The following is a 27,522-nucleotide window of genomic DNA, read 5'->3' as shown; positions in this document are numbered from 1 at the left end:
TCCTTTATATTAAAGTTTATTACATTTGGAAAATCTACTGTACAGGGAAAACCCATTGGATTAAGTAGAGTTTTGCCAAAAGCAAAAGACGATCACTCTCTGGAAAACATTCCTGACTCCGCCAAGGGCAGGGGCTGCAGGAGCTTCAGGTGAACTTGGTTCTTGATGGAGGGGCCTATGCCATCTCTGCACAGATGGCTCTTGTCAACTTCCAGGAGAAAGCATCCCCCCCACTCTTCCACCTGCCCCACAGTCCTTCCCCTCCATCCCCAGCCTGAGCCCCAGGATTAAATTCTCATGAAGGCTCTTCCAACATCACAGTGGCCCAGGCCACAGGTGTGGCCCTGAGTTCATGGGTACAGGCATGATTGCTCAAAAGAGGTGGTGCCCTACTGCAAGCAGCCTGGACTGGCCAGCCCAGCAATGGACCACCAAGAATGGGGCTACCAAACAGGTAGTCCAGACCCTGTCGCACACATGAGTGACAAACTCAGAGACAACTCACAGACGAGACCTACATTCTGGCTTCCAGATTTGGTTCTCCTAGTTTTAAAAACAACAACAAACAAACAAACAAACAAACAAACAAAAACAAAGTCTTCTTAACCCTGATGCTCTCTCCTGAACGTAGATTAGGGAAGCAAGATGGGGGCGACCGAATCAACTGACTTGACTTACCTCGGAAGTAACAAAGTCTACTGGGGCTATGGACAGAGAAACTAGAAGAAACGTGTGCAAAAATAAGTCGATATCTAAATCAGACCTCCCCACAATGCAAAGTGAATTCCCATGGAGCCCTGAACTCTGCCCCCGAGCCCAGGCGGCCACGCCCAAGCCTGCTGTCCCTACTAAGTGCTATGGTATGTCAGCCGAAGCCCCATCCCCAGAATTTTCCAGCCACAGTGGGCCATCCAGGTCCAAAGCAGTGGGGCCCCTTTCTCTCCAGAGCTGGATCTGGGAGGGGCTGCTCCAGTTTGGAGAAGCCAACTCAGAATGGCGGGACACCAGGTGTGGCTGTGGTGGAAAGGTCAGATGCGAGAAACCCTTTGCGCCCAAACCTCCAGGCAGAAGACGAAGAAGCAGAGTGAGCCCCCCAGGCCACCCAAGGACTGCATGGGCAGGAGCAGCCCGAGGGCAGAGTGCTGGGGCAGTGGCACGGTGGCGGGGAGGCCAGGGCCTGCAGTTCTTCACGGAAGAGGCAAGTGGGGGCCTAGTGAGTGGCAGGGAGCAATGGGGACAAATGCTCCTCTCAGGCATAGAACTCTTCCTGTTTGGTAGGCTTTTGGTAGGCGCCGCCGTTGGCTTGTTTCGGCTCCTCCAAAGAGTAGCTGCCCTCATCCTTCTTCTTCATCCGGTACAGCATGAAACCGACCAGGCACACAGCAAAGATAAGCCCCACCAGGCCTCCGGCAATGACCCCTAGGGAAGGCAGACAGGGGATAACTCAGCTCAGCAGCTCCTTGGGTTCGGCAGCACAGGAGGGGCCTCAGGTCCACCCAGAGCCACAGTCTGCCCCCCCCCCACTCACCCCAGGGCAGACTCACCTCCCAGTACTTCCTTCCTGTCCAGGAGGCCCTGTGAGGCCCCTGTGGCCCCTGTGGTCTCTGGATCCACGGGGGGCTGATTCCGGTGGTCGGGCTGTACCGGTACCACAGCTGTGGTCTCCTCAGATGCTTCAAAGATGAAGTCCTAAGGGAGGGGACGTACCAGGCTGAGCTGGGGCCACTGCCACCATGGCCTCCCAACCCAGAAGCACCTCCTGCCTGTCTGGTCTCCACTGCTACCCACTGGGACACACCCCATCCTGGACTTGCCACATCAACCTGGGCCCTGGCTGGATTGTGGCCCAGCTGTTACCTCAAGTGACACAAAGCACACATTTTTGTATGAAAATAAATAGGCTCATTTTTAGTGTGACGTATAAAATGATCACACCACTCTAAGACAAAAAACAAGACTCGGTAGAACTTGTGCCCCTGTGTAAGTCTGGGGGCCCCCTCTGGAGTGACCTTTGTGGACTCTTTGTCTCTGGTCTTATAATTAGTCTGCCCTCCTCTGGCAGGAAGAACGTGGGACTCTGTGACCTTGTCCTCATGATGGGAATCATGATGTGCTCACAGGACACAGGGTTTTAGGCTTGCCAGGTGCCAGGCACTAGGGGTCACCCAATGTCCTGGGAACACAGAGACTGCTCACCTGCTCCCCAGAACCCTCTCCTGCTGGAAGCTGATCCTCAGCAGTCCTCTCGGTGGGAGAAGCACCTCCAGACTCCACACTGGGCATATGAGAGTCTGGCTGCTCAGGTGCTGTAGGAGCTGAAGTTTCATGGTGGCCAGGCTGCATGTCCCTGTGGGGATGAGAGGTGGCAGGTGCCTGGACAGTGCTGGCTCTGGCTGTTGAGGCCCGCTGAGTGGTCGGGAGCTGTGTGGTCTCCCTGGGTTCTGGGGCGGTCTCCTCCCCGTGGGCAGTGAGGTCAGGCTGGGCTTCTGCGAGGATCACGGCCTCTCCCTCTCTGGGCCTCTCTCCAACCGGCAGGACGGAGGTGGAGGCAGCCGTGGCGTCCCTGGCGGTAGGCTCTGGAGCCCTGGGCGTGGTGGTCAGGAGCCACATGTCCTTCCAGGTGGACGGGCTCTGCCGGGGCAAGGTGATATCCGGCAAAGCACCTGCAGGGCCAGAGGCAGAGCGGGTCAGGGTGGGAGAGGCCCCAGAGCGCATAGCCCAGGACCACTAAGGCTGGGAGGAGGGTGGGTGCCTGGGCGAGACTCAGGCCTGGACGCCCCAGCCAGCGAGGACAGCCATCCTCCCTCTCAAGAGGCTGCGTCCCCAGGGTGAAAACAGCTGAAGGAAAACTCAATTTGGAAAAGAGAAGAGGAGAGCAGCCCTTCCCTGCCCCTGCCTTGGGGACAGCCTGGCCTCCAGGAGCCACCAGAAAGATCCCAGGGTCACCTGGGAAGGAGCTTTTCCATGACATGACCATGGTGGGGACACAGGAGCCTGACCCCAGTGCACACACCCCTCCCCCTCCCCAGAAGGGTTCGGGCTCCAAGAGCAGACTCTAGAGTATCCCGCCTCCCAGCTCTCGGGTCACCACCCTGGCCCCTTTCCTACTCATGCCTCAGCCTCCCTTCTGGGCTTTTAGGCCTCTTCTGAGGTCTCAAAGAGCTGCCTCTTCTATGAGGACTTCTTCAGTTCGGGACTTCTCTCCCCCAGGAGGAGGGAAACAGGAAAGGAGACTGAAAGATCTACCCAGCAGGCCCTGAGCTGCCTTTTAGCTCCCAGCCACCTTGTGGTCAGGGTATTATGCCCATTCCACAGACAGAAACACAAAGGCTTGCAGGAGTCAACGGGCCTTCCAGAGGGTGGTTCCAAAGGGGACGTGCCCGTTTGCAGTGGGCAGCCCTGGGGCCTGCACTTCGCCTCCCTGGAGCTCCATGAAGCACAAATGACATTCTTTCACTCCGCATCACCCTCCTGACCCAGCTGGGAGGAAACAGGGAGAGGGCTCACCTGCACCTGAGCCAGAGAAGTTGTCGGAGTCATCCCCAGAGCTGTCCTGATCTTCAGGAGGCACATTTGTGGCCACAATTTGCTGGAAAAGGATCGTAAGAGGTTATGAGGGGAGGCCTGGTGGGAGTCGTGCCGTCCCAGGGTCCCTGTCCTAGACAGATGAGTGGCCTCAGCCACCCCGCACAGCACAGACCGTGCAGGCAGGAAGCCCCCACAGGGGGCTCCGGGCCCTCGGCTGAGCAGCCACCTGCTTCTCCCTGCACAGCCCACCTCTCAGAAGAACAGAAAGCTGTGCCACAAACATAGCTGTCACCCCATGGGACCTCATCAGGACTGACCAAAGAGTCCATTCATGGTGGCCCATTCACAAGGAAGAGTCACAGCCCGTGGTGGCCCACGCCACACTAAGAATCAGGTCTTGGGGGCTATCAGCTAGGGAGCTTCATGAGCCCCAGGAACAATCCCAAGACAATTTGGACCCAGAAAAGCAGCCTGAAGATGTGCTGGACACCAGTGCGTGGACAAAGGCCTGCAGGTGTGAGGGCCTTTGTCAGGGCTGGGCACAGCAGGGAGCTATCTCACCCAGGAGCTTTGTTCCCACAGGCAGTCCCAGGCCTGGCCATTAAGCCCATTTTTCTTATCCTCTAAGTCAGGATATTGTCCTTCTTGGGTATTGTCCTTCTTGGGGAAGGAAGGACAGGGTACCCCTAAGGCTGGGCTCAGCTGAGAATAATCTGGAAGGGGCTCTGCAGGAAGGGCAATGGGCCTGGGACAAGACCTCTTTGCCAACAGCAGCCCCCAAAAAGTGGCCTGCCTTGCCCTACTCCAACCTGGAAAGGCTGTAGGTGTCCAGCTCCTAAGGCAGGGGCTGACCTGAGGACTGGGGATTGGGCATCTGGAGGAGGCAGAAAGTCAGGATCACGTCTTCCTCCAACACTGGCTCAAGATAAATAATCAGAGGTCAGAAAGGGTAGCTGTGAGGGTCCAGTTCAGCAGTGAGATTTGAACCCAAACAACCCAGCTCACTAAATCCAACAGAATGAATAAAGAAGCAGAACCCCATGGTGCAGCCCAAGAGCTTTAGAGACCCCTGGAGTTCTGCCACCTATTAAATGTCATCAAACCTCTTATGGCTCTAGTCTCCCCATCTGTAAAATGGGCCAATAGTAACATCTATAGTCTAGGACTGTGGCAAAAATCCAGCGAGGTTATGCAAGTAAAGAATCGAACAGTAAGTGCCCCAGTGCGGCCAAGCTCTAACTAGGGAGTGAGTCACTCAAGGTGAGGAGGAAGGATCCTGGGGCCCACGGCAGCCTCTAGAGCCAGCAGCCCTTTCTGGACGGAGGGCAGGATGGAAGTAGATGAGGTTTCATGAGAAGCGGGCAGGAGGGGCCGGTTCACCAACAGCCTCTGCACAGCTTGTCGGAATGGCCCACCCGAGATTGGGCTCCACGAGTGCAGTCACCTCAGACCAAGAGGCTCACCAGTCCTGGTCACAGGCCCAAGGCCTCACTCTTCAGTGGGGAGAGGAGAGAAGGACAGACAAGACCTGTGGCCTCATGAGGCAGCCCTGGGGCCGAGTTGGACCAGGCAGAAGCTCCATATCTAGGAGCTCAGGTCCAAGGGACACATTAGTCACATGTGGAAACCGTGAGGCTAAAAATAATGCTGAACTTCCTTTGAAAGCAAAACTTACAAAAGCAAAACTGTATCTTCCTTCCCCCAAGAGCAAGGTTTTGACTCTAGAAGGGCCTTTCTGTTCCACCAAGAAGAAATAGTGGAGTCCGTCATGGCCCATCCACAAGTAGAGTCACAGCCCATGAAAACCAGTCACAGTCCAACCCCCTGACCCACATCAGACTATACCCAGCCTATGCCATCCCAGGTGGTGCTTCAAGACCGTTCCACCAGGCAGGTGCAGATGTGGAGATCACAGCTACACCCTCACCCAAAGCCTCTGCCCCACCCTCTCCTGATGCCCTGATTCCCTCCTTTAGAGAGAAAGCTCCAGACTGCGGAGAGGTTCAGGGCTCCTAGCAGACGAGCCTGACTGTAAAGAGAGGCAAGTTTCCAGCAGAAGCCAGAGTCACGGGGCCCAGGACCCATTCAGCAGATGAGGTAGCGCAGGCCAAGAAGACACACACACACACACACACAGTGGCCCCAGTACAACCCTGTAGGCACCGCCCTGAGCCCAGGGGAACCCAGGGAGGCCAGCCTCTCACCTACACCAAGAAGCCCCAACAGGTTAACAGTTTCCCAAGAGACTAGGGCCAGATAAGATTCTGGGTCTAGCAACAATTTGTTCCTCTGGCTCTCCTGGCTTATCCCTCTTCCATCTTGTTTACACAACAAGTGCTTAAGCAAACCTTTTCCCCACTGAAGCCAGCAAACCAGCTCCCTGGGGTTGGTGGGGTTGGCGGGGAGCTGATCTCTTCTCTGGGCCTCCACTTTTCATTAAGGGGAGGGCTCCCTAATGACCCATGTCCCCTCCCGCTGGGACCTTCTCCACAGTATCTCAGATAAGGAAAAGGGGAGATTTCCGCCCCCCTGGGAGGGAAATTAGCAGAAAATGCCGAATTTAAATGTGGACGACCAAGGTGGGGCTAACTCTGGAGTTTGGGGTGTGACTTCGGGTTTCATCCCCAGCCTGCAACAGACCCCCACCACTAAGGCCTCACCAGGGACTCCTCCGCGTCACCTCTCACCTGACTGCTGCCCAGGGGACAGGTGGGCTCAGCTGGGGCTCCTGCTCTTTGGGGAGGCAAAAAGACCAGCTGGCCTAATATTTCACCTCTGTGGGAAGGAAGCAAGTCGTCCACAGACCCAACTCTGCGGTGAGGAAAGTGTGGGCTGCCACACGTTCCGATCTCTCAAAGCACAGCGCAGCCCCTGGAAGCCCACTGGCTTGAAAACCCAAAGCCAGGAGGTCTGGATCACCTGGGAACTGGGGAATCCTAGGGCAGACACAGGGAACCCGGGCCACAGGCAGTGAGGGAATGGTGGGCCCATCTCTGTCTTAGCCAGGCAGGCTCTGGCCATACCCCGGGGCTATGTGGGAAGGACACTGGCAAGAGGCCCAGGCAGGGCTCGGGTCCAGCAGGACACAGGGTGTGAAGGCAGGAGGCCTTGCCTACGGCTGGAATCACTTCCCGCCCATTACTCTTTGATTTCTACAACTCACCTACAGGACTGAGATTAGCATCTCCGACAGATAATGGAGCTCAGCCTCAGAAAGGAGGAGGGACCTGCCCAAGGCCACCCAGCCAGCAAGTGTCCACACACTTTTGGTGTGACTTATGCTCTTCTCACTGCCATCTTTCTTGCTCTCTGGCCCTAAAGGTCATCTTCCCCAGGAGAGCAAAATAGTTTTAAGGTCACGTGGCCAAGATTTCTTCCCAGGCACGGTGGCATTACACCTGTAATCCCAGCTACTCAGGAGGCTGAGGCAGGAGGATGCCAAGCACAAGGCCAGCCTGGGCTATTTAGCAAGGCCATCTCAAAATTAAAAATAAAAAGGGCTGGGGATGTAGGTTAGTGGTAGAGCACCCTGGATTCCTGGGTTCAGTCCTCAATACCAGTCCCCCACCCAGGTACCAGTCCACGCCTGAGAGGTGCAGAGGGATGGTGGGGAGCAGATTGGGGTCACGGAGAGAGTCTTCATCCCTGCTGCCAGCCATGCCCAAGGGCACATCCGGAGTCCGTGGGTAGAGAGCTGGCAAGGAAGTTTCAAGAAGGCAGCCTGAAGCCATCTCCTGCCAGCTCCCACCCCCACACTGGCCAGAAAGAGGACCACCCTCCTTGGCAATCTCCAAGTATAGGGAACACCTTGCCCTGGGTGCCCGGGGCAGAGGGGCAGTCTGTACTATAGCACTTGCCAGAACATCTTGGGCATGAAGGCACCTGAGCTGTGTCACAAGCCAGTGTATCAAGTGGGTGTCTCCAAGACGTTCAAGGGACTCTGGTGGACACAGTTGCTAACTACAGAGGTTGCCCATCCACCTCCCACCCTATCACCCTGCAGCCACCAGGCCCAAAGGCCTGTGGTTTCCAGCCAGCATCCTCAAACACTAACATGTCACCTACAACTTGATTTAAGTGATGGATGATACACAAATTCCTTAAAAAGCACCAATCATTTCACAGGGTTGTGCTCCTTTTCCAACCTGTGTCCTAAATCTACAACGGCATGTAGGAAGATAAGCGGATTTTGATATTAAATAGGGTTCTCAACTTCAAAGACCTAGGACCATCATCCAAGGGGCTCTGGGGAGCAAACAGGGTAAGAGACGTCTGGTCCCAGTCTGGCAGAGGTCCCAGCCCCGCAGAGCACACACGTAGGAGTCCCACTCCAGAGGCTTCAGGAAGAGGGAGCTGCAGAGCCGGGGCCTCCAACCAGGCCCAGGAGAGGATAAGATAACGTCAGTGCAAGACGCTCACGTAGGCAGTCCTGGGAGCCCGTGCATCCTAAGTGGGTTGGCCGTAACTGCCCCAGTGGAGTAATGAAACCCGGCTTCTGTGGGTGGGAGCTGAGTCACTGACTCAACAAGTCCCATTAGTCACAACACCAGGGACGAAGAGCTGCCCTTGTCAAAGGAGTGGGTTACAGTCATTCCCAGCAGCCTGAATTCTGTGGACGTGATACTAGCTCTGGGGCTCGTGGGACCCTAGGCTTGTTCCAGGAACCCAGGCTTCAGGGTCAAAAGGCAGGTGGGCGCTGCATCACCCCAGAATAAGCAGCCCTCACTTCCGCCCCATGGAGACTCCACGACACAGCAGACTCTTCAGGAGGCTTCAAACAGACTCATGTTTTAGAAGTGGTTTTTAGCTACCTCAGTTTCTTGGTCAGATCTGGGAATCTAAGATACAGCTGCCCCTTTCCCCAGACTTCACAGTCATGGGGTGTCTGAGGTGGTTCCACCCGCCCTCACACACACTTCACAAGAGCAACAATGGCTGAGGGTGACACTGAACCCCCACCTGTGTCCAGGGTCCCTAAGAGTCTCCAGGAGACGGTGCCAAATGAAGTCTCCTGAGCTCCAACCCCAGAGGCTGACTAAGAAGCTCCCGGGTCCCGCAGGGGCTCCGTGGGCTGCACTTTGAGAACAGCAGTCTAGAGAGGAAAGGCGGCACCCAGAGGGCCAAGGCCGGGGGCCGCAGGAGGCACCATCTCCACTCAGCTCTGCTGACCAAGACCAGTGTTCAAGGCAAGGCAACAAACGGTGGCGGACACCCACAAACCAGTGCCGGAGACGAGCCACCTGGGAGGGCCCCAGCACGCCCTCTGCACTTCCAACAACCTCCCTCTCGACAGAGCCGTGGGGCCAGCCCAGGCCCCTCACCATCGGGCGGCAGGGACCCACTTCCACAGGCCCCCACAAAGGAAAGCAAGAACCTCTGTCCTGAAGCTGGGCTGAGACTCGTGTCCACCAGGGACCGACCGGGTCAGCCTTGTCTCCCAGGCAGCTGTCTGCCCAGCCCACCTTCCTGCTGCCCTGACACAGCCACCCAGCTGGAACCAGGAAGAGAGCCCCACTGAGTGAACAGACCCGGGTGGGCCAAGGGAGAGGGCTGTGCCCCAAGGACAGCGCCACTGCAAGGCCCTGGGGTGGCCTTTCAGAGCCACGGGCAAGGTGGGGGCAGAGAATGTTGCAAAATACCACTCCCCACTGCGGCCCTCCAGGCCCCTGGTGTCCTGAGGCTTGGGGCTGGTCACCACGCTCCCTCTGTGTGGGGTCACTTGCACCCTCTCCTCTAGTCCTGGCTGAAGCAATTGGTTCCAAAGCATCTTTAACAAGGGTCTCAGAGAAAGTGCCAGATCCGGCTCCAGGCTGGGTGCCCTGGGCAGCCTCGTCTTTGGACCCCCTGTCCAGGTGAGAAACAGAAGTGGCTTGGTTGGATAATCCTAAACTGCTTCCCAGCTCTCACAGCCCAGGCAGGGCAGTGGATGGTGACAAGGAGGCCACAGACCTGCCCGGGGTAGGACCACAACCCAGGGCCCCAGAGACATGGAGAAGTTTGTCTCTAACTTGGGAGCTAGGGAGGCCTTCCAGGGAGGCCTGCTGAGGCCAGTCTCCTGACCTGGGCCTCAAGACCCCTACCCCACCCCCACAAGCCACACCCAGGAGGGCAGGACGCTGTGGGTGCCTCAAGGCAGCACCAGCACTTCCGGCTGACAGGCACAGGGATTTATCAACTCACTGTCTCCACCACAGTCAAGCTGCGGCCTGCCTAGGATGACAGGCAGGAGTGATGGGCCCGGCCCAGGGCGGGGGCCAGGGAGCAGGTAGACAGGTACAGGGAGGGCGTCAACAGCCGCGCTGAAGAACGCGGGACACTGGCACCCACAAGGCCCCACCCCAGTGGCACTTTCACTGGGAGGACCACCTTTCTGGGGACTCCCTGGGCTCACACCCAGTTCCCCACACCTGGCCGTCCCTGCCTTGCCACTCTGAGACAGATACCTCACTGTCCTGCAAGACCCCTGGAAGGGCCGTGGGTGGAGGGACAAGCTCCGTGCTGGATTTTAAAGACCCCCTGCTGACAGCATTTGCCCTTCGGTGTGAGATGAGATGGGAGGTCAAGGCCCTGGCCCTTTCCCCTGCACTGCTCGGCTGCCCTGAGGGGCCAGGGCCGTCTGGGGAGGCAGGTGACCCTGGCAGCCCAATGCCAGCCCTGGTGCCCATGCCAGGCCAGTGTGGTCCCCAGCCCTCTGGTCCCACCCTCTGTGGAGCTGGCGCCTTCCGTGCAGCCCACGTGCCAGGACTAGTCTCAGAACAGGCCCAGCTGAGAGCTGGGTGTGGAGCTGCGGGCCTGGAAGACCAGTTCCCCGGCTGCTCCCCGCTTGCCAGAACCCAGCCAGGCCAGGCAGGGCAGGGCGAGATTTCACTTGGCAGGGAACAAGGCCGCCTGGCCCAGGCCCAGGCCCAGGCCCAGGCAGCAGAACGCCTGCTGGGCTCCTGAGAGGGAGCCCCAGGCCATCCTCCCTCAGGGACCCCTGGCACTGACCACCAGGGGACAGCCAGGGAAAGACTAAGAACCAGCACAGGGAAAACGGGACTGTCGTCTGGGCTATGTCCTGACCTATGGGTGACCTCTGAACACGCTGCCTCAGGTTGCCCATCTACACAATGGGGGTGGAGGGGGTTGGTCAAATGGGGGCAAGAGGTTCCAGTGGCTTCTACTCTTCCAGTGTTCTCCAGATGGGGTCCAGACTCACCCTCCAGGGGCAGCCAGGCAGGCACAATAGCCACCGCAGGGGCATTAAAACACAAATATGGTGCTCAGCGGTGGGCAGATGCACAGTGGACAGGTAGAGGGCAGAGACACCAACTCGGTATCCTATCTCTCAGTTCCCCAAAAGAGTTGTGGCCTAGGAAGGATACTGCAGGTGTCCCAAATAAAGGAGCCTCGGGGGTGGCAACTGGCAACCTACAAGGAAAGAGGGGCTGCCAAGGCCTCTGGAGAGCACAGTCCCTCCCCAGCCGTGGCTGTCCTGACGAACCAACCAAGGCCAACCAGCCCCCAGGAAGGCCCCAAGAACTGCCATCTACCTGATCAGTCCCTAGGTTCTACAGGGCTTAGGGACCAACACCTGTGGCATGTGGACTTCTAGGGACATTCTTCCCCTGCACTGGCTAAATAAAGTACTCTCAAGTTTCACAGAGGTAGAAACTGCAGTTCTCAACACACCTGCAGCCAAGCAGGGTTCTAGGGGTGTGTGTGTGTGTGCCAGGGGGTGGGGGACGTTTCAACTTGATCACCAAAATCCGTCTTCTCAGTGTATCCCCTGGAAAACAAAGGTGTCTCTGGGAGACTGAGGGGTGCTAGTTGTTCACACTGGAGCATCAATCAGCTCCCTGTGGGGGAGGGGTGATTCTGGAACTGGGGCACTGGGACTGAGTAGGAGCTTTGGAAGATCACAAAGGATAACAAAAGGGAGGCTAGAAGATGCCAAGTGCAAATTTTTTAACCTTTATCAGCATGTGGATGACAACACCACCACACCCAGGAATGACAGCCTCAATTCCCTTTGAGCCACATGTCTATGGCTTATCTTCCCATGTGCAGAAGAACACTAGGCTCGTCTGGGATTCGGCCTCTCAGATAAAGTACACTTCAGAGAGTGGAGGTACGAAGGCTGCTGAGAGACACAGAAGGGCACAGTATCCTCAAAGGGACCTCACAGCAGGGTGGGGCTGGCACCTTCTGGCCTGAGTAGTAGAGACTGAATAGGATCTTCTGTGGAGGCTATGCAGTGGGAGGCGGGGGACACAGCACAGAGGGGTGCGGGCCCTTCCTCCAGCAGCTCGCCCTCCTGAGGGGTCTGCACTTGCTCACATGGCCAGGCTGAACTCCCAGCACCCCCCGCACCTGCCCCCTGCATCTGCATTCAGTGCTGAGATGGCTGAAATGGGGGGTGGGGAGGCAGCTCTGGTCTTAGCAGCTTAGTGACCCCAGAAAAGAAAATCAGAAATAACGCCCTGCCCAGGACCCCAGGTCAATCAGCAGGTGGGAGAAGATCCTAAGGGTCTAACCTGGGCTACTGAGTATTATGTACCGGGAACTGGTCTAAGCACTTTCCTGAATTAATTACCTTCACAACCACTTTCAACTCTAGTACCACACCTATCTTACAGATGAGGAAGCTAAGGCGAAGGGGACTGTCACTTCAAGGGCATACTGCCACACAGGCAGAGAGAGGCCAGGCAGGCTTGCTCAGGCAGGCTCGCTCTTAACCAGCCGCTCTCTCTCAGGGCTGGAGGAGAGCAGCCGTCATTTGCACTGGAGCAGCACAGAGGAGGGCCCTCCCAGCAGGTAGGCTGGCCAGCTACAAAGGCGTCCACAGAGAACCTGGCTCTTCTGCAGGGCAGACTTTAGTCCGAAGTTGTGGGTACAGGCCACCATGCCCCAGAGCTGGGGCCCTGCTGGGCTGGCCGGAGCCCCCGCCCCGGTGCCCCAGTTTCTGGGTTTACCTGGCCTCCTCCCATCTGCCAGCCCGGCCTGCATGGCTCAGGTCAGGAGCCAGTCCTGGAAACAGGCTCAGGTTTTCCGAGAAGGGGCAAAAGCCATGTTTGCAGAATTTGTTACATCAGCACCACTGGGGCAGGACCAGCAGGCCATTCACACAGAATGACTGCCCCCCTGCCACCAGCCACAGCGGCTCTCCTCACAGCAGGCGAATCTCAACCTCCCCCATTGCTCCAGGCAGGGAAGGGGCTGCCCATCATATTGTGTTACTTCTTTAAATCTTTTCTAAAACCCTCTCAGGCAGGATATGAGAAACTCACTCCATTTTACAGATGAGGAAACTGAAGCCTGAGACTTAGCAGGGAAAAGAATTATGCCCAAAACTATACAGGAAATGAGGAGGCTGGAAGACACCCAGGTGAGCCAGATTCCACCCAACACCTCTCACCACCCAACCTGGTCTGGACTAACCAAGGCAAAGTAGCAAGGTAGTTCTGGTCCCCTCACCTGCCCAATCCCTAGGTTGGGATCCCCAAAGATAGGCAGCCATAGGCAGCCAGGCCCAGGTGACTGCTCTTTGCAGGAAAAGCACGTGGCCCAAGCAACCACTGTGTGTCCAGTCCCAGAGCTCTCTGTTCCTCACACTTCCCTGAGCCAGGATGCCAGTCCTGCCTCAGATTCACTCACGGGGACTTAGGAGGCCAGCTTCCCCGGCTCCACAACACCCAGGCCCACCCCTGGGAAAATCACCTCTGTTCGCCCCACAGTCCCAGGTCCCCACAGAGTGCCTGCAGAGATTAGGGTAGGGAGGCGGAGACAGCCTGAGGACTTGTGCAGCCCAAACAGGGGGCCATCCGGCCAAGCTGGCAGGCCCTGGCCAGCCTGAAGGTTTGCAGACCCAGGTCCTCCCCACTCTCATCCTGGAAGAAACTGGTCACCCGACAGCAGCACCACACCCCCTCAGCTTGCAACAGGGAAGCTGGAATGACATCAGCTGCCACATGGTCTTAGCAGCTCCTGAGACAGCCGGCAGCCTAGGGCCTCCTAAGCCCGAATCTCACCTCCATATTCTTCTAGAACACTCCTGGGCAATAGAATCTCCAAGGCCCAGAGAGCTTCCTGGGCAGAGTACTGAGATGCTGCTGGAGAGGAGGGTAGAGCCACTGTCACTGTGTGGCTCTGCCATGGGGATAACACAATCAAGTCCTCAACCAGGTCAGGCCTCTGAAGCATCTGCAGCCACCAATGGTATGGGTGGCCCCGGAAACAGTAAATCCAGAGCCCAGGGCCTAAAAGTCTTTCCAGGACCTCCTGGTTCCAGCACATGCTGGATGCCACAAATGGACACCAAAAACCCCAGCTTCTGGAAGTTTCCTCCCTCCTTCTCACATTCCACCCTGGGGGGCAGGGGTGATCCTCACCCTACCCACTCAGGCTGGACCTACAGCCCGAATTCTGTCTCCTTAGTTTGCCAGTTCTAGGTCCCCTCCATCTGCCCAGCTCCAAGGCATTTGGACCCCAGACTGGGCTTTCAAAGCATCCAAGCCCAGGCAACTACCTTAGTGGAGAAGACAGGGGGTCCCATGTGGCCACAGAAGCACCAGTAGCCCCAAGTGGAAGAGACTGTGAGTTCCAGTTGCCATCACTGGCTGGGAGGGTTTTCTTACTGTCATGGAGATCAGTGGTGCCCAGGATTAGTCAGTAGTGTCCAGGAGTAGTCCCAAGTAGGCCTGGCCACCTTGCAGCTCCTGCTGCCCCCAACAGGGAGACCCCTACCCAAACATTTCCATGGCCAGAAAGTAGCCTGCGTTTGAGGTTCAACAAACAACCTGCTTTACAGCCCACGCTCCTGGGTGGAAGCTGTTATCTCGTGGGGCTCTGGGACAAAATCCTTCCTCTGGCATGGAAAGAGGCTGAGTCGAGAGTGTCCTTCATTGCCATGCCCTTCAGGCCTGTCTGCAGAGGCCAATTGTCCCGTTGGGTTCCAGTGATAAGCACCCTCTCCTCGTGCATGCCCTGGGCCAGGTGTGAAGCTGCGTGGCCAGCGCAGGTGGGACTCTACATCTGGCTCAATCAGGCAGGGCTCACGAACACCCCCCAGTACCGAGCAGACTCCTCCTGAAGAAGCAGAAGTAGCCCCCACAGACAGCCACCAGTCACATGTCATAACCATGAGAGGTCATGAACACAAGCATCGTGACCTCTCCTCTGCCTCTCGGCCTCCCTTCCTCATTTCACACAAAGGGTCAAAGAGACCCACGTCCAAAGCCACTCTACAGTGGAGAAGCAGGGCCAGGCTGGAAGCCAAGCCCCGGGGCCCTCAACTGTGCCTCCCAGGACAGTGGGCTCCAGTGGGTCAAGGCTGGATGGGTGAGTCTCCAGGGAGGACTCGTGGGCCTGGCACCATGACTCAGCTGATGAGTGGAACGATAAACACGCCCGCCTGCCCGCTGCCCCAACCTGCCCGGCACTGCTTTCATTCCTGATGATGAGCGGACCTCAGGGCAGGTGCCAGGATGCCTGGGCGTGTGCAGAGAACATCTCCCGCCCCGCCCCCGCCTGACCTTGCTCAGGGGCTGCCGTCCATCCTGGTTCCCACGCTGAGCGCCAAGTCACCCCTCCAAGCAGCCGAACTGCACAGTCCACGCTACAGAGACCTGGGGCAGCTGGTTCTCCCTCTTGAGTCCCCAGAAGGAATAATGGTAGAGAACTATCAAGTTCTTCAGTGTCACCTTCATCCATTCCAGGACAAGGTCTCTCTGCAACCATGTGGCTCTCAGAATTGAAGGAGGGAAAGAAGCCACTGAGCACATTGGGAAACGGGCCTAGAGGAGCAATGGCCTGCCCTAGCCACACAGAGTCGGTGGCAAAGTTGGAACTAGGAAGGACAGGTGTCCCAGCTGCCCTTCTCTGTTGGAATGACTTCCACAGACTTCTAAGCCAGGGACACAGAGTGTCAGAGCTGCCATTAAAAAGAGGAAAGACAGCAGGCAGGGAGCAAGAGAGAAGCAAGCGTCCTGGTTTCTGGGAAAGAAGTTAAAGACCAGATTCCCCCAAAGCTCCGACCACAGCTGAACATGCAGGAAAGCCCAGTGGGGAGAGGGCCTCAGGACTGCCCAGGCAGAGGCCAGCATGGCTGCAGCCCCCACACACACATGTGCACACCAGGCCCCTGGTGGGGCTGCAGCCTCAGGTGAGTCACTAGGCAGAGGAGTTTTCCCAGGGCTGGAGGCGCACCCTCTACATATAATTAGGCAGCCCACAGAGCCATAAATGTCAGGAGGCTGGAGACCCTTAATGGCTCCCAGTGTGAAGAGGGACCAAGGGTAGGAGGGACATATCCAGAAGACTGGGAATTCACGAGTCAACAGGAAGTGGGCAAACGACTGCATGGAGGAGCAGACCCACCACCCTGCCCCTCTCCTAATTCCGTGAGTGTCCCAAGACAGTGAGCACTGCATGCTCCCTGGGACGTGTTCACCTGGCTTCCATATTCATAGGCCCTGCCAGACCTCCGACCCCTCACCCAGGCAGGGCATGACAGTGCCCACACCTCCTCTGGGCCACCCCCACACTGACCACTGAGAGACGACCTGGTGTGCCTGTGTTGGGCCTGTACTGTTGCCCCACCTGACGGTAAGCTTCCTGAGGGCAGGCAGAAGCAGCACATCACACAGAGAGTCAGCCCTTTCAGGACAGCTGTGCAGGGGCTTCCAAAGTCCGCCTGCAGCTAGACTGCTTGGTTACTGAAGTGACCCTGAGTCAGAGTCTCACTTCTGGGGCCTCATTTTTATGGTCTGTACCCCAAACACACCTCCTCGTGGTGATGGACATACACACTCCTGCCCTCTCCTGGCACCTGTCAGGGCATTCATGTCACACTCTGTGGAAGATTCCGGAATGCACATTTCCACCCCAAACCCAACCTCGACTGGAACAGCTGAGCAGGAATTGACACTGTTCTGACTTTGTTCCAGGGTTCATGATCCTGGTGCCCAAAGCCCTTCTTCCATAGACCCCTTACTCTTACTACTTCTCCCTGGGCACACTGAAGGAAGGGCCTCAGAGGACTGTCAACCCAAGATTCCAAAATTGGCTGAAAAACAAATGAACAGTCAGAAATCTGTCGGTTCCAGGACTAGGGAATCCTGACCAGTTCCTCATGTGGCTACTCCCCTAGTGGGAGATGGCATTGGAAGGGACCAAAAGTGAATGAGGTATAGAGGCCAACAGTCCTGGATTCTGGTCACCCCACTTGTGCCATGGTATCCACTTCCCAGCCTTAAAAGGAGACCTACTAATTCTGCAATTATTTCCCCATACCCAGGATGCTGGCACTGCCTGGGACAGGCACGAGGGCACCATCCAAACAGGCTCTTTGGTACCAATGACATAAGCCTGTGTAGGCCCCAGCTCCAGCACCCCATTCCAGACCACATGTATAAAAATCCTAGTTCTGTTCTTCTGCTCCTTGGAGGGTCTCGTCATCACAGGCCTTTGCTTCCTTATCCAAAAAGTGGGGCAATGACATATATTATAAAGGCTTGGGAAAGATGAAATAAGAATCTAGGAAAAGAACCAAGTATTCCCCAATAGGCACCCAGGAAAAGGCAACCTTAATTGTATCAACAGCTAACTTTCCTTGGGCACTTTTATTACAAAGCACTTTCACACATCCATTATGAAATGAACACACAAATGACAGAATGAGGACAGGGAGAACAGGTATTATGATGTCCGTGTTAGAGATTAGGACAAGACTTGGAAAGTGACTCACCCAAGATTATGTAGTAAATTAGTGTCAGAGTTGAGACTGGGTCCTGGGGCTCGGCCCGGTCCCAAACTGTTCTGGGCCTGGCCAAAACACTATGGGTGCAAATTATATAGAAACAAACTAAACTCAAACAAACGTAAGGAGATGGAGACAGAATCAAAACTAAGAGTCACAGTCAAAGCTAAAAGACAAAGGCCCTTGTTCATCAGGACATAAAGTAAGCTAGCCTCACCAGTCCAGGCTACCTGGGACTGACAATTCACTTACAGATTAAACCAGGCTGCCAGGTGCACCCCTATAATCCCAGCAACTCGGGAGACTAAGGCAGGAGGATGGTAAAGTGAAAGCCAGCCTCAGCAAATTAGTGAGGCCCTAGGCAACTTAGCAAGACCTTGTCTCAAGAATTTTTTTAAAATTTTTTAAAAAAGGGCTGAAGATACAGCTCAGTGGTAAAATGCCCCTGGATTTAATTCCCAGTACAAAACGGACAATATCTGATTTAACAAACTGATTAAATCAGAGGAGGCAGATCCAAGAGACCATTCATCCATTCATCTCTAAGAGAGATCCCTAAGTTCCTCACCTAATCAGCATCTCTTTGTTGCTCTAGATTGCAGGAGTTGGGGGTGGTCCTATAGGAGGAAAGTAACACCTTCTTTCTGCCGTCTGTCACTGCTCTACAGAGATCCCAGTTGAGTTCCAGGAAGGACATTGAATTCATGGAGGTCACTCACAGGTGAGACCCTTACTCAAGAGCCTCCAACCTCTGTCTTGGATATAATTCTAACTAATCTGATAAATTTCCCAGCACTCCTGGGAAAAAAGTGACGAATTAGAATCGAACAGAAAAGCTGCTGTACTCGGGCATACCAATGTCACTTCTGGCTATCACACAGGGGTTGAAAAAGAAAAAGACCAGATCAGAATTCAAAAGAGAGCAACTAGTGGCCACCAGGTACCAGGGCACAGTGCCCTCTGGAGACCAGTAGGCCCGGGAGACTGTGCCACAACCTGGTTCCCTGGCATCCAGAGGAGATTAAATTATGTCTAACATTTTGTTGTTGCTATTGATAAAGGAAGGGAATTATACATATTTCAGAGTCCTGCCCAAACTAAGAATATTTTGTTTTAAATCACTGAAAAAGTGATTTAAATCACTGAAAAAGCCTGGATCTCAAGGGCACCTCATTCTCAAGGGCTTTCAGGAATCCAAAATTCTGTTGCATTTGAAAAGATCCTTCTATAAAACACTGCAAAAATCAGGCTTTCCAGTCATTCTTTCCAGGCCCCTCTCCTCTCCCCCAGCCTCACCAATGTGTGTTAATAAGATTTTATGGGAACCCATCAAGAGCCACAGGTAGAAACTTAAACTGGCCCCACCCTCCCGGGGGAGCTGAAGCCAGCCAGCGGTGACATCACCTCTACAAGGCTGAGCCCAGGCAAGGCAGCCAGTGCCTCCCCCGCCCCCTCCCAGGCTGTGGGGAAATGTCTCTACTGGTCCCCATAATTAAGGCAAAAGGGATTTTATGCCTTTCAAGAGGAGAAGAGAGAAAGAGAAAAATAGCAAATAACTATTACAGAACAAGCCATTTTCTGACACGACAGAAACAAAAGATCATGGGAAACACACACACATGGACTTTTTAAACAAACCTGTTTCGGTCCCTGGGGAATGGCTATGAGCTACCGCCAGCCCAGCAGCCTCCCCTGGCCATTCAAAATCAAGACACCCAGCAGTCAGTCACTCCCCACCTCACTGGTCCCCTGGGGGGTTCTGACCTGCTTCCCACAGGAGCCAAAGTGAGCCTTCCTTTGGAGAGGGCCAGGTCTAGGCAACTTATCCCGTTTTAAGCAAATCTCAACTCTCTCATTTCTTTCAGGAAAAAGGAAGAGGGGACTATGGGAAAGTGGGGCCTAAGGGAAGGTATGACACTTTATGCACCCACTTTTAACCAAACATGGACATTCATTGTAAAAGGGAGAGGGCAGCAGGGCTGGGAAAGAGAAAACAAACTAAACTTTATAAAACAAGAAAAACAAAAAACACCTGTGCTCCAAGCTGGAGTCTGATCCCAAACTCAGGCAGTACTTTGGGGCTCAGCTCAAACTCCTCCTCCAAGAGGCCTTCCCAGAACTGCAGTTCTAAGGACTTTCCCTCCCTCCTTTCCCCTGAGACTCCTGCCTCCTGGGCCTGGTGTCTCCCTACAGTTTTGAAGTTTCTGGGTGGAAAACTGTCTCCTACTGCAGCATCTGCCCCTACTCAGAAAGCAGGAAACTCCAGGACACACGGTCCATAGGGAGTCACCATCTCCAGCTGCCTCCCCAGTAGTAACAGGCGCCCTGAGATGCCAGCTCACAGGAATGTCTGCCTCAACCCAAGGCAGGCGGAAAAGAACCACCCCTCACAATTCTGGCACAGAATCCCACCTTTGCAGCCCCTACTTAGGCCCCATCCTGGGCCTGGAGAGAGAAGCAGGAGGTAATGCCAGGAGGGTCAGGGAAGTATACCAAGCGCCTCCACTTCTTTTCTGGAGTGGCAACTATGATTCCAGGCGTACTCTGAGTCCCACAAAACCACAACCCTCGAGAGCAACTTCTTGGACCTGAAAGCAGTGCGCTAGAGACTCAGCTTGGAAACCATTATCCCTCCCTAGTTCCCCCAGCACAGCACCCCACACAACACAGTCCAACTCATATCTGCAATTTTTCTGGGCATCTGGACCTCTCTTAGACTTCAGAGTGCTCAAAAGCACAAGTCACCTGGAAAGCTACCAAGACGCTTTACATGTTAGCCTCAAAAACGACAGTACCTACATTACCTGGGGAGCCAAACCCCGAAGCACTTATTAACTGGCGGCTACTAACATTATAGAGGGAAATGCTGGGAGAGGATATTGAACAGATGCCACACTGGAAGTACAGGGCACAGGTCCCCACCCCGTGCCCTACCCTCATTCCCTGTCCAAGTGCCTCCCTTTCAAGAGCTAGGGAAGTCCAGCTGTCCAGATGTGGTGTCGAGAGATCGCCACTTCCGGAAGGGGAAGAACCGCTGGCACCGCAACTCCCACCCCTCTGCCTCCCAGGGGGTGGCCCAGCCAGCCCTCCCTGAAGACCCCTGGGACTCCCGCACCCTGTGCCAGGGCTGGGGGAGTGGGCACCCGGCGGCCAGCGCTGACACCTGGCGGCGACCCAGCACCCAGCCCACGTCAGGAGCCGGCGCTGCGGGGCGGATCCCAGCAAAAGGTTACAGGGGCCGAGAACAAAGCGCCCCCATTGGGGAAGGCGGGCTAGCGGCCGGCGGCTGGGGCGGGAGAGCCACTTTCTAGGGACCCTTGGCAGCTCTTTGTCGGCCACGTCCCTCTTTAGAGAAGACAGACCTCCACCAAAGGTGGACGCTGCATCCCATCCAAAGGCCTCCCTCGGCCGCGAGCTCCACGTTTGTCCCTCTTTCCCCGCGACTCTACTGGGCGGGCCAAGGGACCCGCCTTCCCTCCGCGCAGCTTCAGCACAAAGCCGAATCGGGGGAGGGGGAGAACGGATCCGAGGTCCACTCGCGTGGAAGGCTCTCTTGGCCCTCGGCCGTGCCGGGCACAGGAACGCGCTCTCCGTGGGCAACACAACTTCAGCCGCTCAAAAGTTATGCTCCTCGGATCTGCAGCGTTCCGAGGCCAACTTCCCGGAACCTCCCGCTGCCAGCTCTGTCGAGCTCACCTCCGGCAGCCAGGGGAAAGCCCAAGGACCCCACGGCTACCCGCCAGAGTCCCGGCGCAACCCTGGTCCAGCTTCCTATTCGGCTTCGCTGAGCCCAAACTTGCCTCGGCGCAAACCACCCTGAGCTTGGGCTCGGCGACACCGGGCGCGCAAGCCCTGATCTGGTTTGAATTAGGATCTTCAGAAGGGACGTTGTGGCCGCGGTCACAACATCCCTCCAGGTCACTGGCGGAGGCCGGGCCGCCGCGGGGCCGAGAGCGACGGGGGTGGTGGGAGTGGGAGGCCCGGACGCCGCCGCGGGCAGGGGGACTCCAACACATGTGGAGACATTTTACATAATTGAACGCGGGGCACACGGAGCGCGGGATCCGAGTGGCGCCAACGGACGGCGGAGGGAATTGGGACGCGAGCACTGATTTCGGGGTTCACCGTCCCAGGACCCGCCGGGCTAGAAGTCCCCGTTCCCCTCCCCCTCCACGTGCCGCTGCCGGCAGCGTTAGGTGGTGAGCTCCGGCTACCCACCGCCTCCCAGCTCGGCCTCGCGCCGCACTCACCGGCAGCGCCGGCTGCATGCGCAGCGCCAGCGCGCAGAGCCAGAGCCAGAGCCAGAGCGCCGCGCGCCTCATGCTGTCCAGACCGGCGGCGGGAGCTCGGCGGGCTGCGCGGGTCCGGGCTGAGACTAAGCGGAGATCCGGGCTGGCTCTGCCGATTGCGCTGTGCTCTGCTCCCTTGGGCGCCCGCCCAGCGCACTACTGTCCTAGACGAAGACTGCAGGGTCCACCGGCCGGAGTCCGCTCCAGATAGCCGATTCCTCTGCGTTCGGCTCTGCTCTAGCCCTCACTTCTCCCGCCGAGCTCCGCCTTATAATAAACCCGCAGGCCTTTAGCCGTTGCAAAAACTAGCCCCCCACCCCCAGCTCCCTCAGGTCTCCGGGCCAGCCCCAGTCCCACCCCCTAAAACCCCGCCCCTGAGCCACTGTGCCAGGCCCCTTGAAGCGCCCCACCCCCGCACAGTCCCCGCCCCCTAAGGTCCGATCCCGCCCAGCTCCCACCGGGCAGGGTCAGAACCCCGCCTTCCTCTCCAAGCCACAGTCCGGGGTAATCTGTGGTTCCCAGCGTCGGGGCTGGGCTGATCCTGGGCTGATGGGGTCCGGGAAGCACCCACTATCGCGTCGGCCCCGGTGTTGAGGTGCTACCCCGGAGAAGGGCGGAAGGGGCGGTAGTTGGTATTTTGCGGGCGCAAGTCTGCAGCGCCCTCTGGGCGTGGACTGGTGGCGCCCTCCAGGTAAGCAGGACTCCCAGATTACAGTGAGAACGTTTTCGTTTTCGGGGGCGAGGTGGGGGGTGCAAGAAGATGAGACTTTAATCCTCTGGACACACACACACACACACACACACACCCCACCTCTCTCCTGACCGAGGATGGGACTCCCTGCGCCCGGTCAGCACAGGTGTTCACAAGCATTCACGTTATCCCAACATCCACAAAGTACTGAACACTCTTAGGGCTGTTTTTTAAAAAGGAGTTTTCAGCGTCTTTCTATAGAAGACAATGGCCTCTCTCTTCGTATTCCGAACTAAAAGGAAAAATACATAACTGCTTTGTTCCCAGATGACTTTAGGCATGCCCATCTGAGAAGCACCGGTCAAGTTGCTGCTCCTTTGCTGTTCCTTTCGGTGTTTCCTTCACCCATCAGGCGCATCGGACCAAAAGGCCACAGAGAGCCTGCAGGTGTGGGGCCAATGACCCTGAGAGCAAAGGGAAAGAACCAAACGGCCTCTGCCCGCGATCTGGGTGCCAAGTGACCTTTGCACCTGGACCTGGAGACTAAAGATGGCGTCTTCCACAGTAATCTTCCCCAAGCAGAGGGAAAGGCTTCTTCCTGTCCCCCTGCATTGAGAACCAGTAGGTTCTCCTAACGGCTCTTTAGCGTCTCAGAAAGTCTCCTGTGTTTCCTTTTAAAGGACTAAACCTTCTGGGTTCTAGGTAATGCAGGAAGGGAAACTGCCTCTGGACCCTAAATATCCCTCCACCCATGGAGCAGGTTTCCCTAGAGTGAGGCAGCCTCCTGCCACACTCTTCAAAGGTGACGACCACCTTAGAGCACTTTACATCGTGAGGGGAAAACAACATTGATCTGGGCAGGATTATTCAGTTTGTGGGGAAAAACAAACAAAAATACAAAAACCCACCAAACCGGTGATTTTTAAAATATGAAAAGACTGCCCATCAAACCCTCTACCCCATTTTTCCTATTTTGAAGAAGCAGAAAAAGATAAGCTATTGAACTGACCCACTTTTTCCCTCCAAATTAGGTTGCTTCTGTCCCTGATCCTGAATACCTATTTGATCTCAGGCAACCCTCCCTTTGGGGTCTCAGTATCCCCAGGCCTATGGGTGGTGATAGTTACTCATCAGGACTCTGGGGGGGCAGACACTGGGTATCTGAAAATCCTTAATGATGGATCATCTATCTCGCTGCTGGCTAGGACCTCATAGTAATGGCCTGCCCTGGAGCTCAGGAAGTCCTGGTGGGTTAAAAATGTCTTTTAGAAACAGACCCTGAATGTATCTCCCAGAGGATGGTCCTCCCAGTCTGAGGTCAGCTCTCCTGAACCAATCACTGGCAAGGGGAGTTTGCTCCCCAATAAGGGTTTAGATTGATCCTTTCAAGATTTGAATCTGCAATACCACATCCGCAACATGTTTCAGCTTCCTGAAAATCATCAGATGCTTGTGAGGGCCTTCCTACTTCAACCCCATGCTTATATTTTCTTCAACCCCACTTGGAGGAAAAATGGATCAGTTCCATGTCTTATCTTTGCTTCTCAAAATAGGAAAACTTGGGGTAGAGAATTTGATGGGCAGTCTTTTCATATTTCAAAAATCACCAGTTTGGTCTTTTTTACAAACTGAATAAATTTTCCCAGATCAATCTGTTTTGAAGGGGCAGGCTGAGAAGAGGAGAGGCACCACAGAAGGGCCCCATGACGGAGGTTTGGGGCTTGCCTTTGGCCTGCTAACCCCTGCCCAGCTCACATTTCCCCCTGCCCACACTGGTCTTCCTCCAAGACCCTTCTCAAAGGACTGTGTACCCAGAATCCCATGTTTCCTCAGACCTCCTCCAGCCCATAAAATGCGGCCCTGTCCCTCCCTGTCTACACAATCCACACATCACCCTCTGCCAAGAGATCCTGAGCCTTTACCTCATCTAGCCACTAAGGGGTCAATGCCTGGCTCAGCAGAGAGCCTCTAGCTTCCCTCCCTGGCACTAAGCAAGGTATCCATCCTGAAGTGTGTCTTTACCATGGGTTGTTTTCCACCATCCCTGGTGAATCACTGTGCTCCTTTCCCAGTAAGAGAAAGAAAGTTACTGGAAGGCAAGGCCAGCCTCCTCCCCTCCTTTCTCCTGTTTTTCCTGTGGACACATAGGACCCCATTCTGGGAGAAATGCTCTCGACAGGGGTGGCTGCTGGTGACAAGTGTGTAGGAAAAGCACCCAGCACCTGGCTACAGAACTACCCCATCCATGCAATAGGCATCCACCTGATCAGGCATTCTCTGGGCAGGCAGACAGCATCTATCAAACTGGACGCATACTGGCCCTTTTCATCCAGGAGGTCTCCTTCAGTGCATTTTACTCCTCGCAAGAATTTCCAGTGTCCAGAGAGCCATGTATAAGTGCCCTGCCCTAAAGGGAAATGGGAAAGTGAAATAACCATGAGCGTTCCCATACTGCTATTCCATAAGGTTAAGACCCGACCTGAGAAGGTTCTTCAAAATCTATTTTTAGGTGAAAAGAGTGAGACTATATAAAATGTATAATATATATACATATACTAATATATTAATGTATATTATATATATGTTAATGTATATTATATAATATATACATATATAATACACATATTATATACATATAATAAAGATATAATATATACATATACATTATATAATGCATATATTATAAATTATATAATATACAATAACTAAAGAGTGATATATATTTTCTTATTAATGGCCAAAATTTTCTTAAAACAAAAATATGGTGATAAATATATGATTATATATATGTATTACTTATGTATGCATACATATATACATAATATATGTGTGTATACATGTAATAAAGAAAGTCATGGTGTAAATGGTGTAAGATGGAATGAGAACAGTATAAAAGAACTTTCATGTTTGTTCTGTTTTCTTAAGTGTTTATAATGAGACTATTTTATATATATATGTACATATATATATCGTCTAACTTTTTAAATTTAAAGTTATTTACTTACTCAGTTAAGATGTTTCCAATCTCAATCCATAAACCCTCCTCAAGCACATTAAATAAAACGATGTTTGTTACTAATACCCATACCCACATTACTCACCATACAACCAAAACTCCGCACCCCTCAGAACCAAGCTCCTCCCACACGAAGCTCCAACCATCCCTTGTGTGGCTTCATCCTCAGGAGGGCAGCAAGATGGCGGCATTCCATCCAGTATCACATGTTCATGGCTAACAGAGCCATGTTCAAACACGAGACCATTTCCTGCGAGTGAGGAAATATCTCACAAAATCCCTCCTTCTCCATTTTTTCTCCCACCACACTGCCCCTCAAAGAGGGTCCCATGCTCTCCTGAACCAATCACTGGCAAGGGGAGTTTACTCCCCAATAAGGGTTTAGATTGATCCTTTCAAGATTTGAATCTGGGAGAACCAATACCACATTAGCAAAATGTTTCAGCTTCCTAAAAATCATCAGATGCATGTGAGGGCCTTCTGACTTCAAGATAACACAAACACAGCTTCTTTCATACCAACTTCTTCCCATTGTGAGGCATTTGAAAGGATAGCTAGTTATTGTGAACCATATCAAATATAATAAAGACTAATATAATGAACACCACAACCACCCAGTTTATAAAATTTTAATGTGATTTTTTTTTCTTTCTTTCTTTCTTTTTTTTTTTTTTGAATGAAATGAAGCATGGCAGATTGTGATGGCTAATTTTATGTGTCGACTTGACAGGCTAAGGGATGTCCATATAGCTGTAAAATATTATTTCTGGGTGTGTCCATGAAAATGCTTCCAGAAGAGATTTGAATCAGGAAACTGAGTAAAGAAGATCCACCCTCACCAGTGTGGGTGAGCATGATCCAATTATTGAAGGCCCCAGTAGGTTTGTGTGGATGAAGGGCAGATTCTCTCTCCTTGAGTGGAGACATGCATCTCCTCCTATCGTTGGACACTGGAACTCCTGGTTCGAAGGCTCTGGAACTGGAACTAAATGACACCACCAACTTGCTTCCATCTTGAGCGTATAGACAGCAAATTTTGGGACTTTTTGGCCTCTGCAATCTTGTGAGCCAATTCCCATAAGAAACTTATTCATATAAATATTTAGTTCTGCTTCTCTGGAGAATCCTTAAACAAAAACAATTGGATTTTCTCAATTTAGATTATGTTTTGAGATTTATGCATGTTAACACATATAGCTCTGATTCATTTATTTTAATTGCTGTATAATAATTCATGGAATTATTGTATACAAAAAAATGTCACAACTTATCCATGAACATTTTGTTGTTTCTAGTTGTTTTAAAAAAAATATATTTATTTTTTAGGTGTAGATGGACACAACACATGCCTTTTATTTTTATGTGGTGCTGAGGATCGAACCCGGGTCCCACTCGTGCTAGGCGAGCACTCTACCGCTGAGCCGCAATCCCAGCCCTCCAGTTTTTTGTTTTGTTTGTTTGTTTGCTTTGTTTTGTTTTCCCCTAAGATAGGACACACAATTCTACAGTCAGTTCTTTGTTTTTTGTTTTTGCAGAGGTGGGGATCAGACCCAGGGCCTCACCCATGCTAGGCAAATGCTCGACCACTGAGTCCTGAAGTCAGTTCTTAAACCTGTCTTATTCATGCCCGTGTGAGACTTTTTCTAGAAATGGAGTCATGGCTTAGAAGTGCAAACATCTTCAACTTTGCTAGGAATTATTCTAAGCAATTTCTCTAAGCAAATTAGTTTACAAAAGGCTTATAGCAAAGTATGCTTTCAACAGCAGTTAGGAGAGTTGCCAATTTTCTCCCTCTTCTGAGGCTGGACATTTTATATTTTGCCTACCTGGTGCAGTTTAAAGTGGTATCTCACTGTCGTTTGATTTTGAATGCCCTTCCCATCATGAAACATTTTGCTGAAGTCTTTTTTTGCTGACTGGTTGGGCAGACTTTCTGGTTGCTTCTCACATCTGTTCTTTTCCTCTTTCTCCGTAGAGATCCCTAAGTTTCAGCCGGGCTCATAGTAAATAAATACTACGTTTCCCAGCATCCCTCATAGCCACGTGTAGCTCTGTGATTAGGGTTTGCCAATGGTGCATGAACAGAAGTGGTTCATGCAACTTCAGAGGAGTATCAAGAGAAGGAGGTATGCTGTTTTCCTTCCCTTTTATCATTCTTCCTGACTGGAATGCAGATATAGAGGTTGCAACTAGAGCAGCCATCTTGGACCATGAAGTAAACTTGGCAACAGGGCAGAGAAACACGTGAGAAGCAGCTTGG

General features: G+C 53.8%; 1 protein-coding gene across 1 annotated transcript; it reads right to left on the bottom strand.

Annotated features, from left to right (window-relative positions):
• On the bottom strand, nt 1-21,885 carry Sdc1 (syndecan 1). The gene is made up of 5 exons (XM_005322611.5): nt 21,517-21,885; nt 3,508-3,589; nt 2,197-2,663; nt 1,545-1,689; nt 1-1,419 (listed from the first exon to the last, which is right to left on the bottom strand). The coding sequence occupies exons 1-5, from the start codon at nt 21,586-21,588 to the stop codon at nt 1,250-1,252; spliced, it is 936 nt and encodes a 311-aa protein (XP_005322668.1). The 5' UTR covers nt 21,589-21,885; the 3' UTR covers nt 1-1,249.
• Between the last annotated feature and the right edge of the window lie 5,637 nt (nt 21,886-27,522).

The sequence above is a fragment of the Ictidomys tridecemlineatus genome, chromosome 12 (assembly GCF_052094955.1).
Source record: "Ictidomys tridecemlineatus isolate mIctTri1 chromosome 12, mIctTri1.hap1, whole genome shotgun sequence".
In the NCBI taxonomy this organism is placed as follows: Eukaryota; Metazoa; Chordata; class Mammalia; order Rodentia; family Sciuridae; genus Ictidomys; species Ictidomys tridecemlineatus.
This window is presented reverse-complemented; position numbering and strand designations above follow the sequence as displayed.

Bases quoted from the DNA above. Each gene is read 5' to 3' on its own strand.
- Sdc1 (XM_005322611.5), bottom strand. From the start codon at position 21,588: ATGAGGCGCGCGGCGCTCTGGCTCTGGCTCTGGCTCTGCGCGCTGGCG. The intron at 3,590-21,516 runs GTGAGTGCGGCG...ATCCTTTTCCAG, and splicing joins GCATGCAGCCGGCGCTGCCG to CAAATTGTGGCCACAAATGT. The intron at 2,664-3,507 runs GTGAGCCCTCTC...CTGGCCCTGCAG, and splicing joins CTTCTCTGGCTCAGGTGCAG to GTGCTTTGCCGGATATCACC.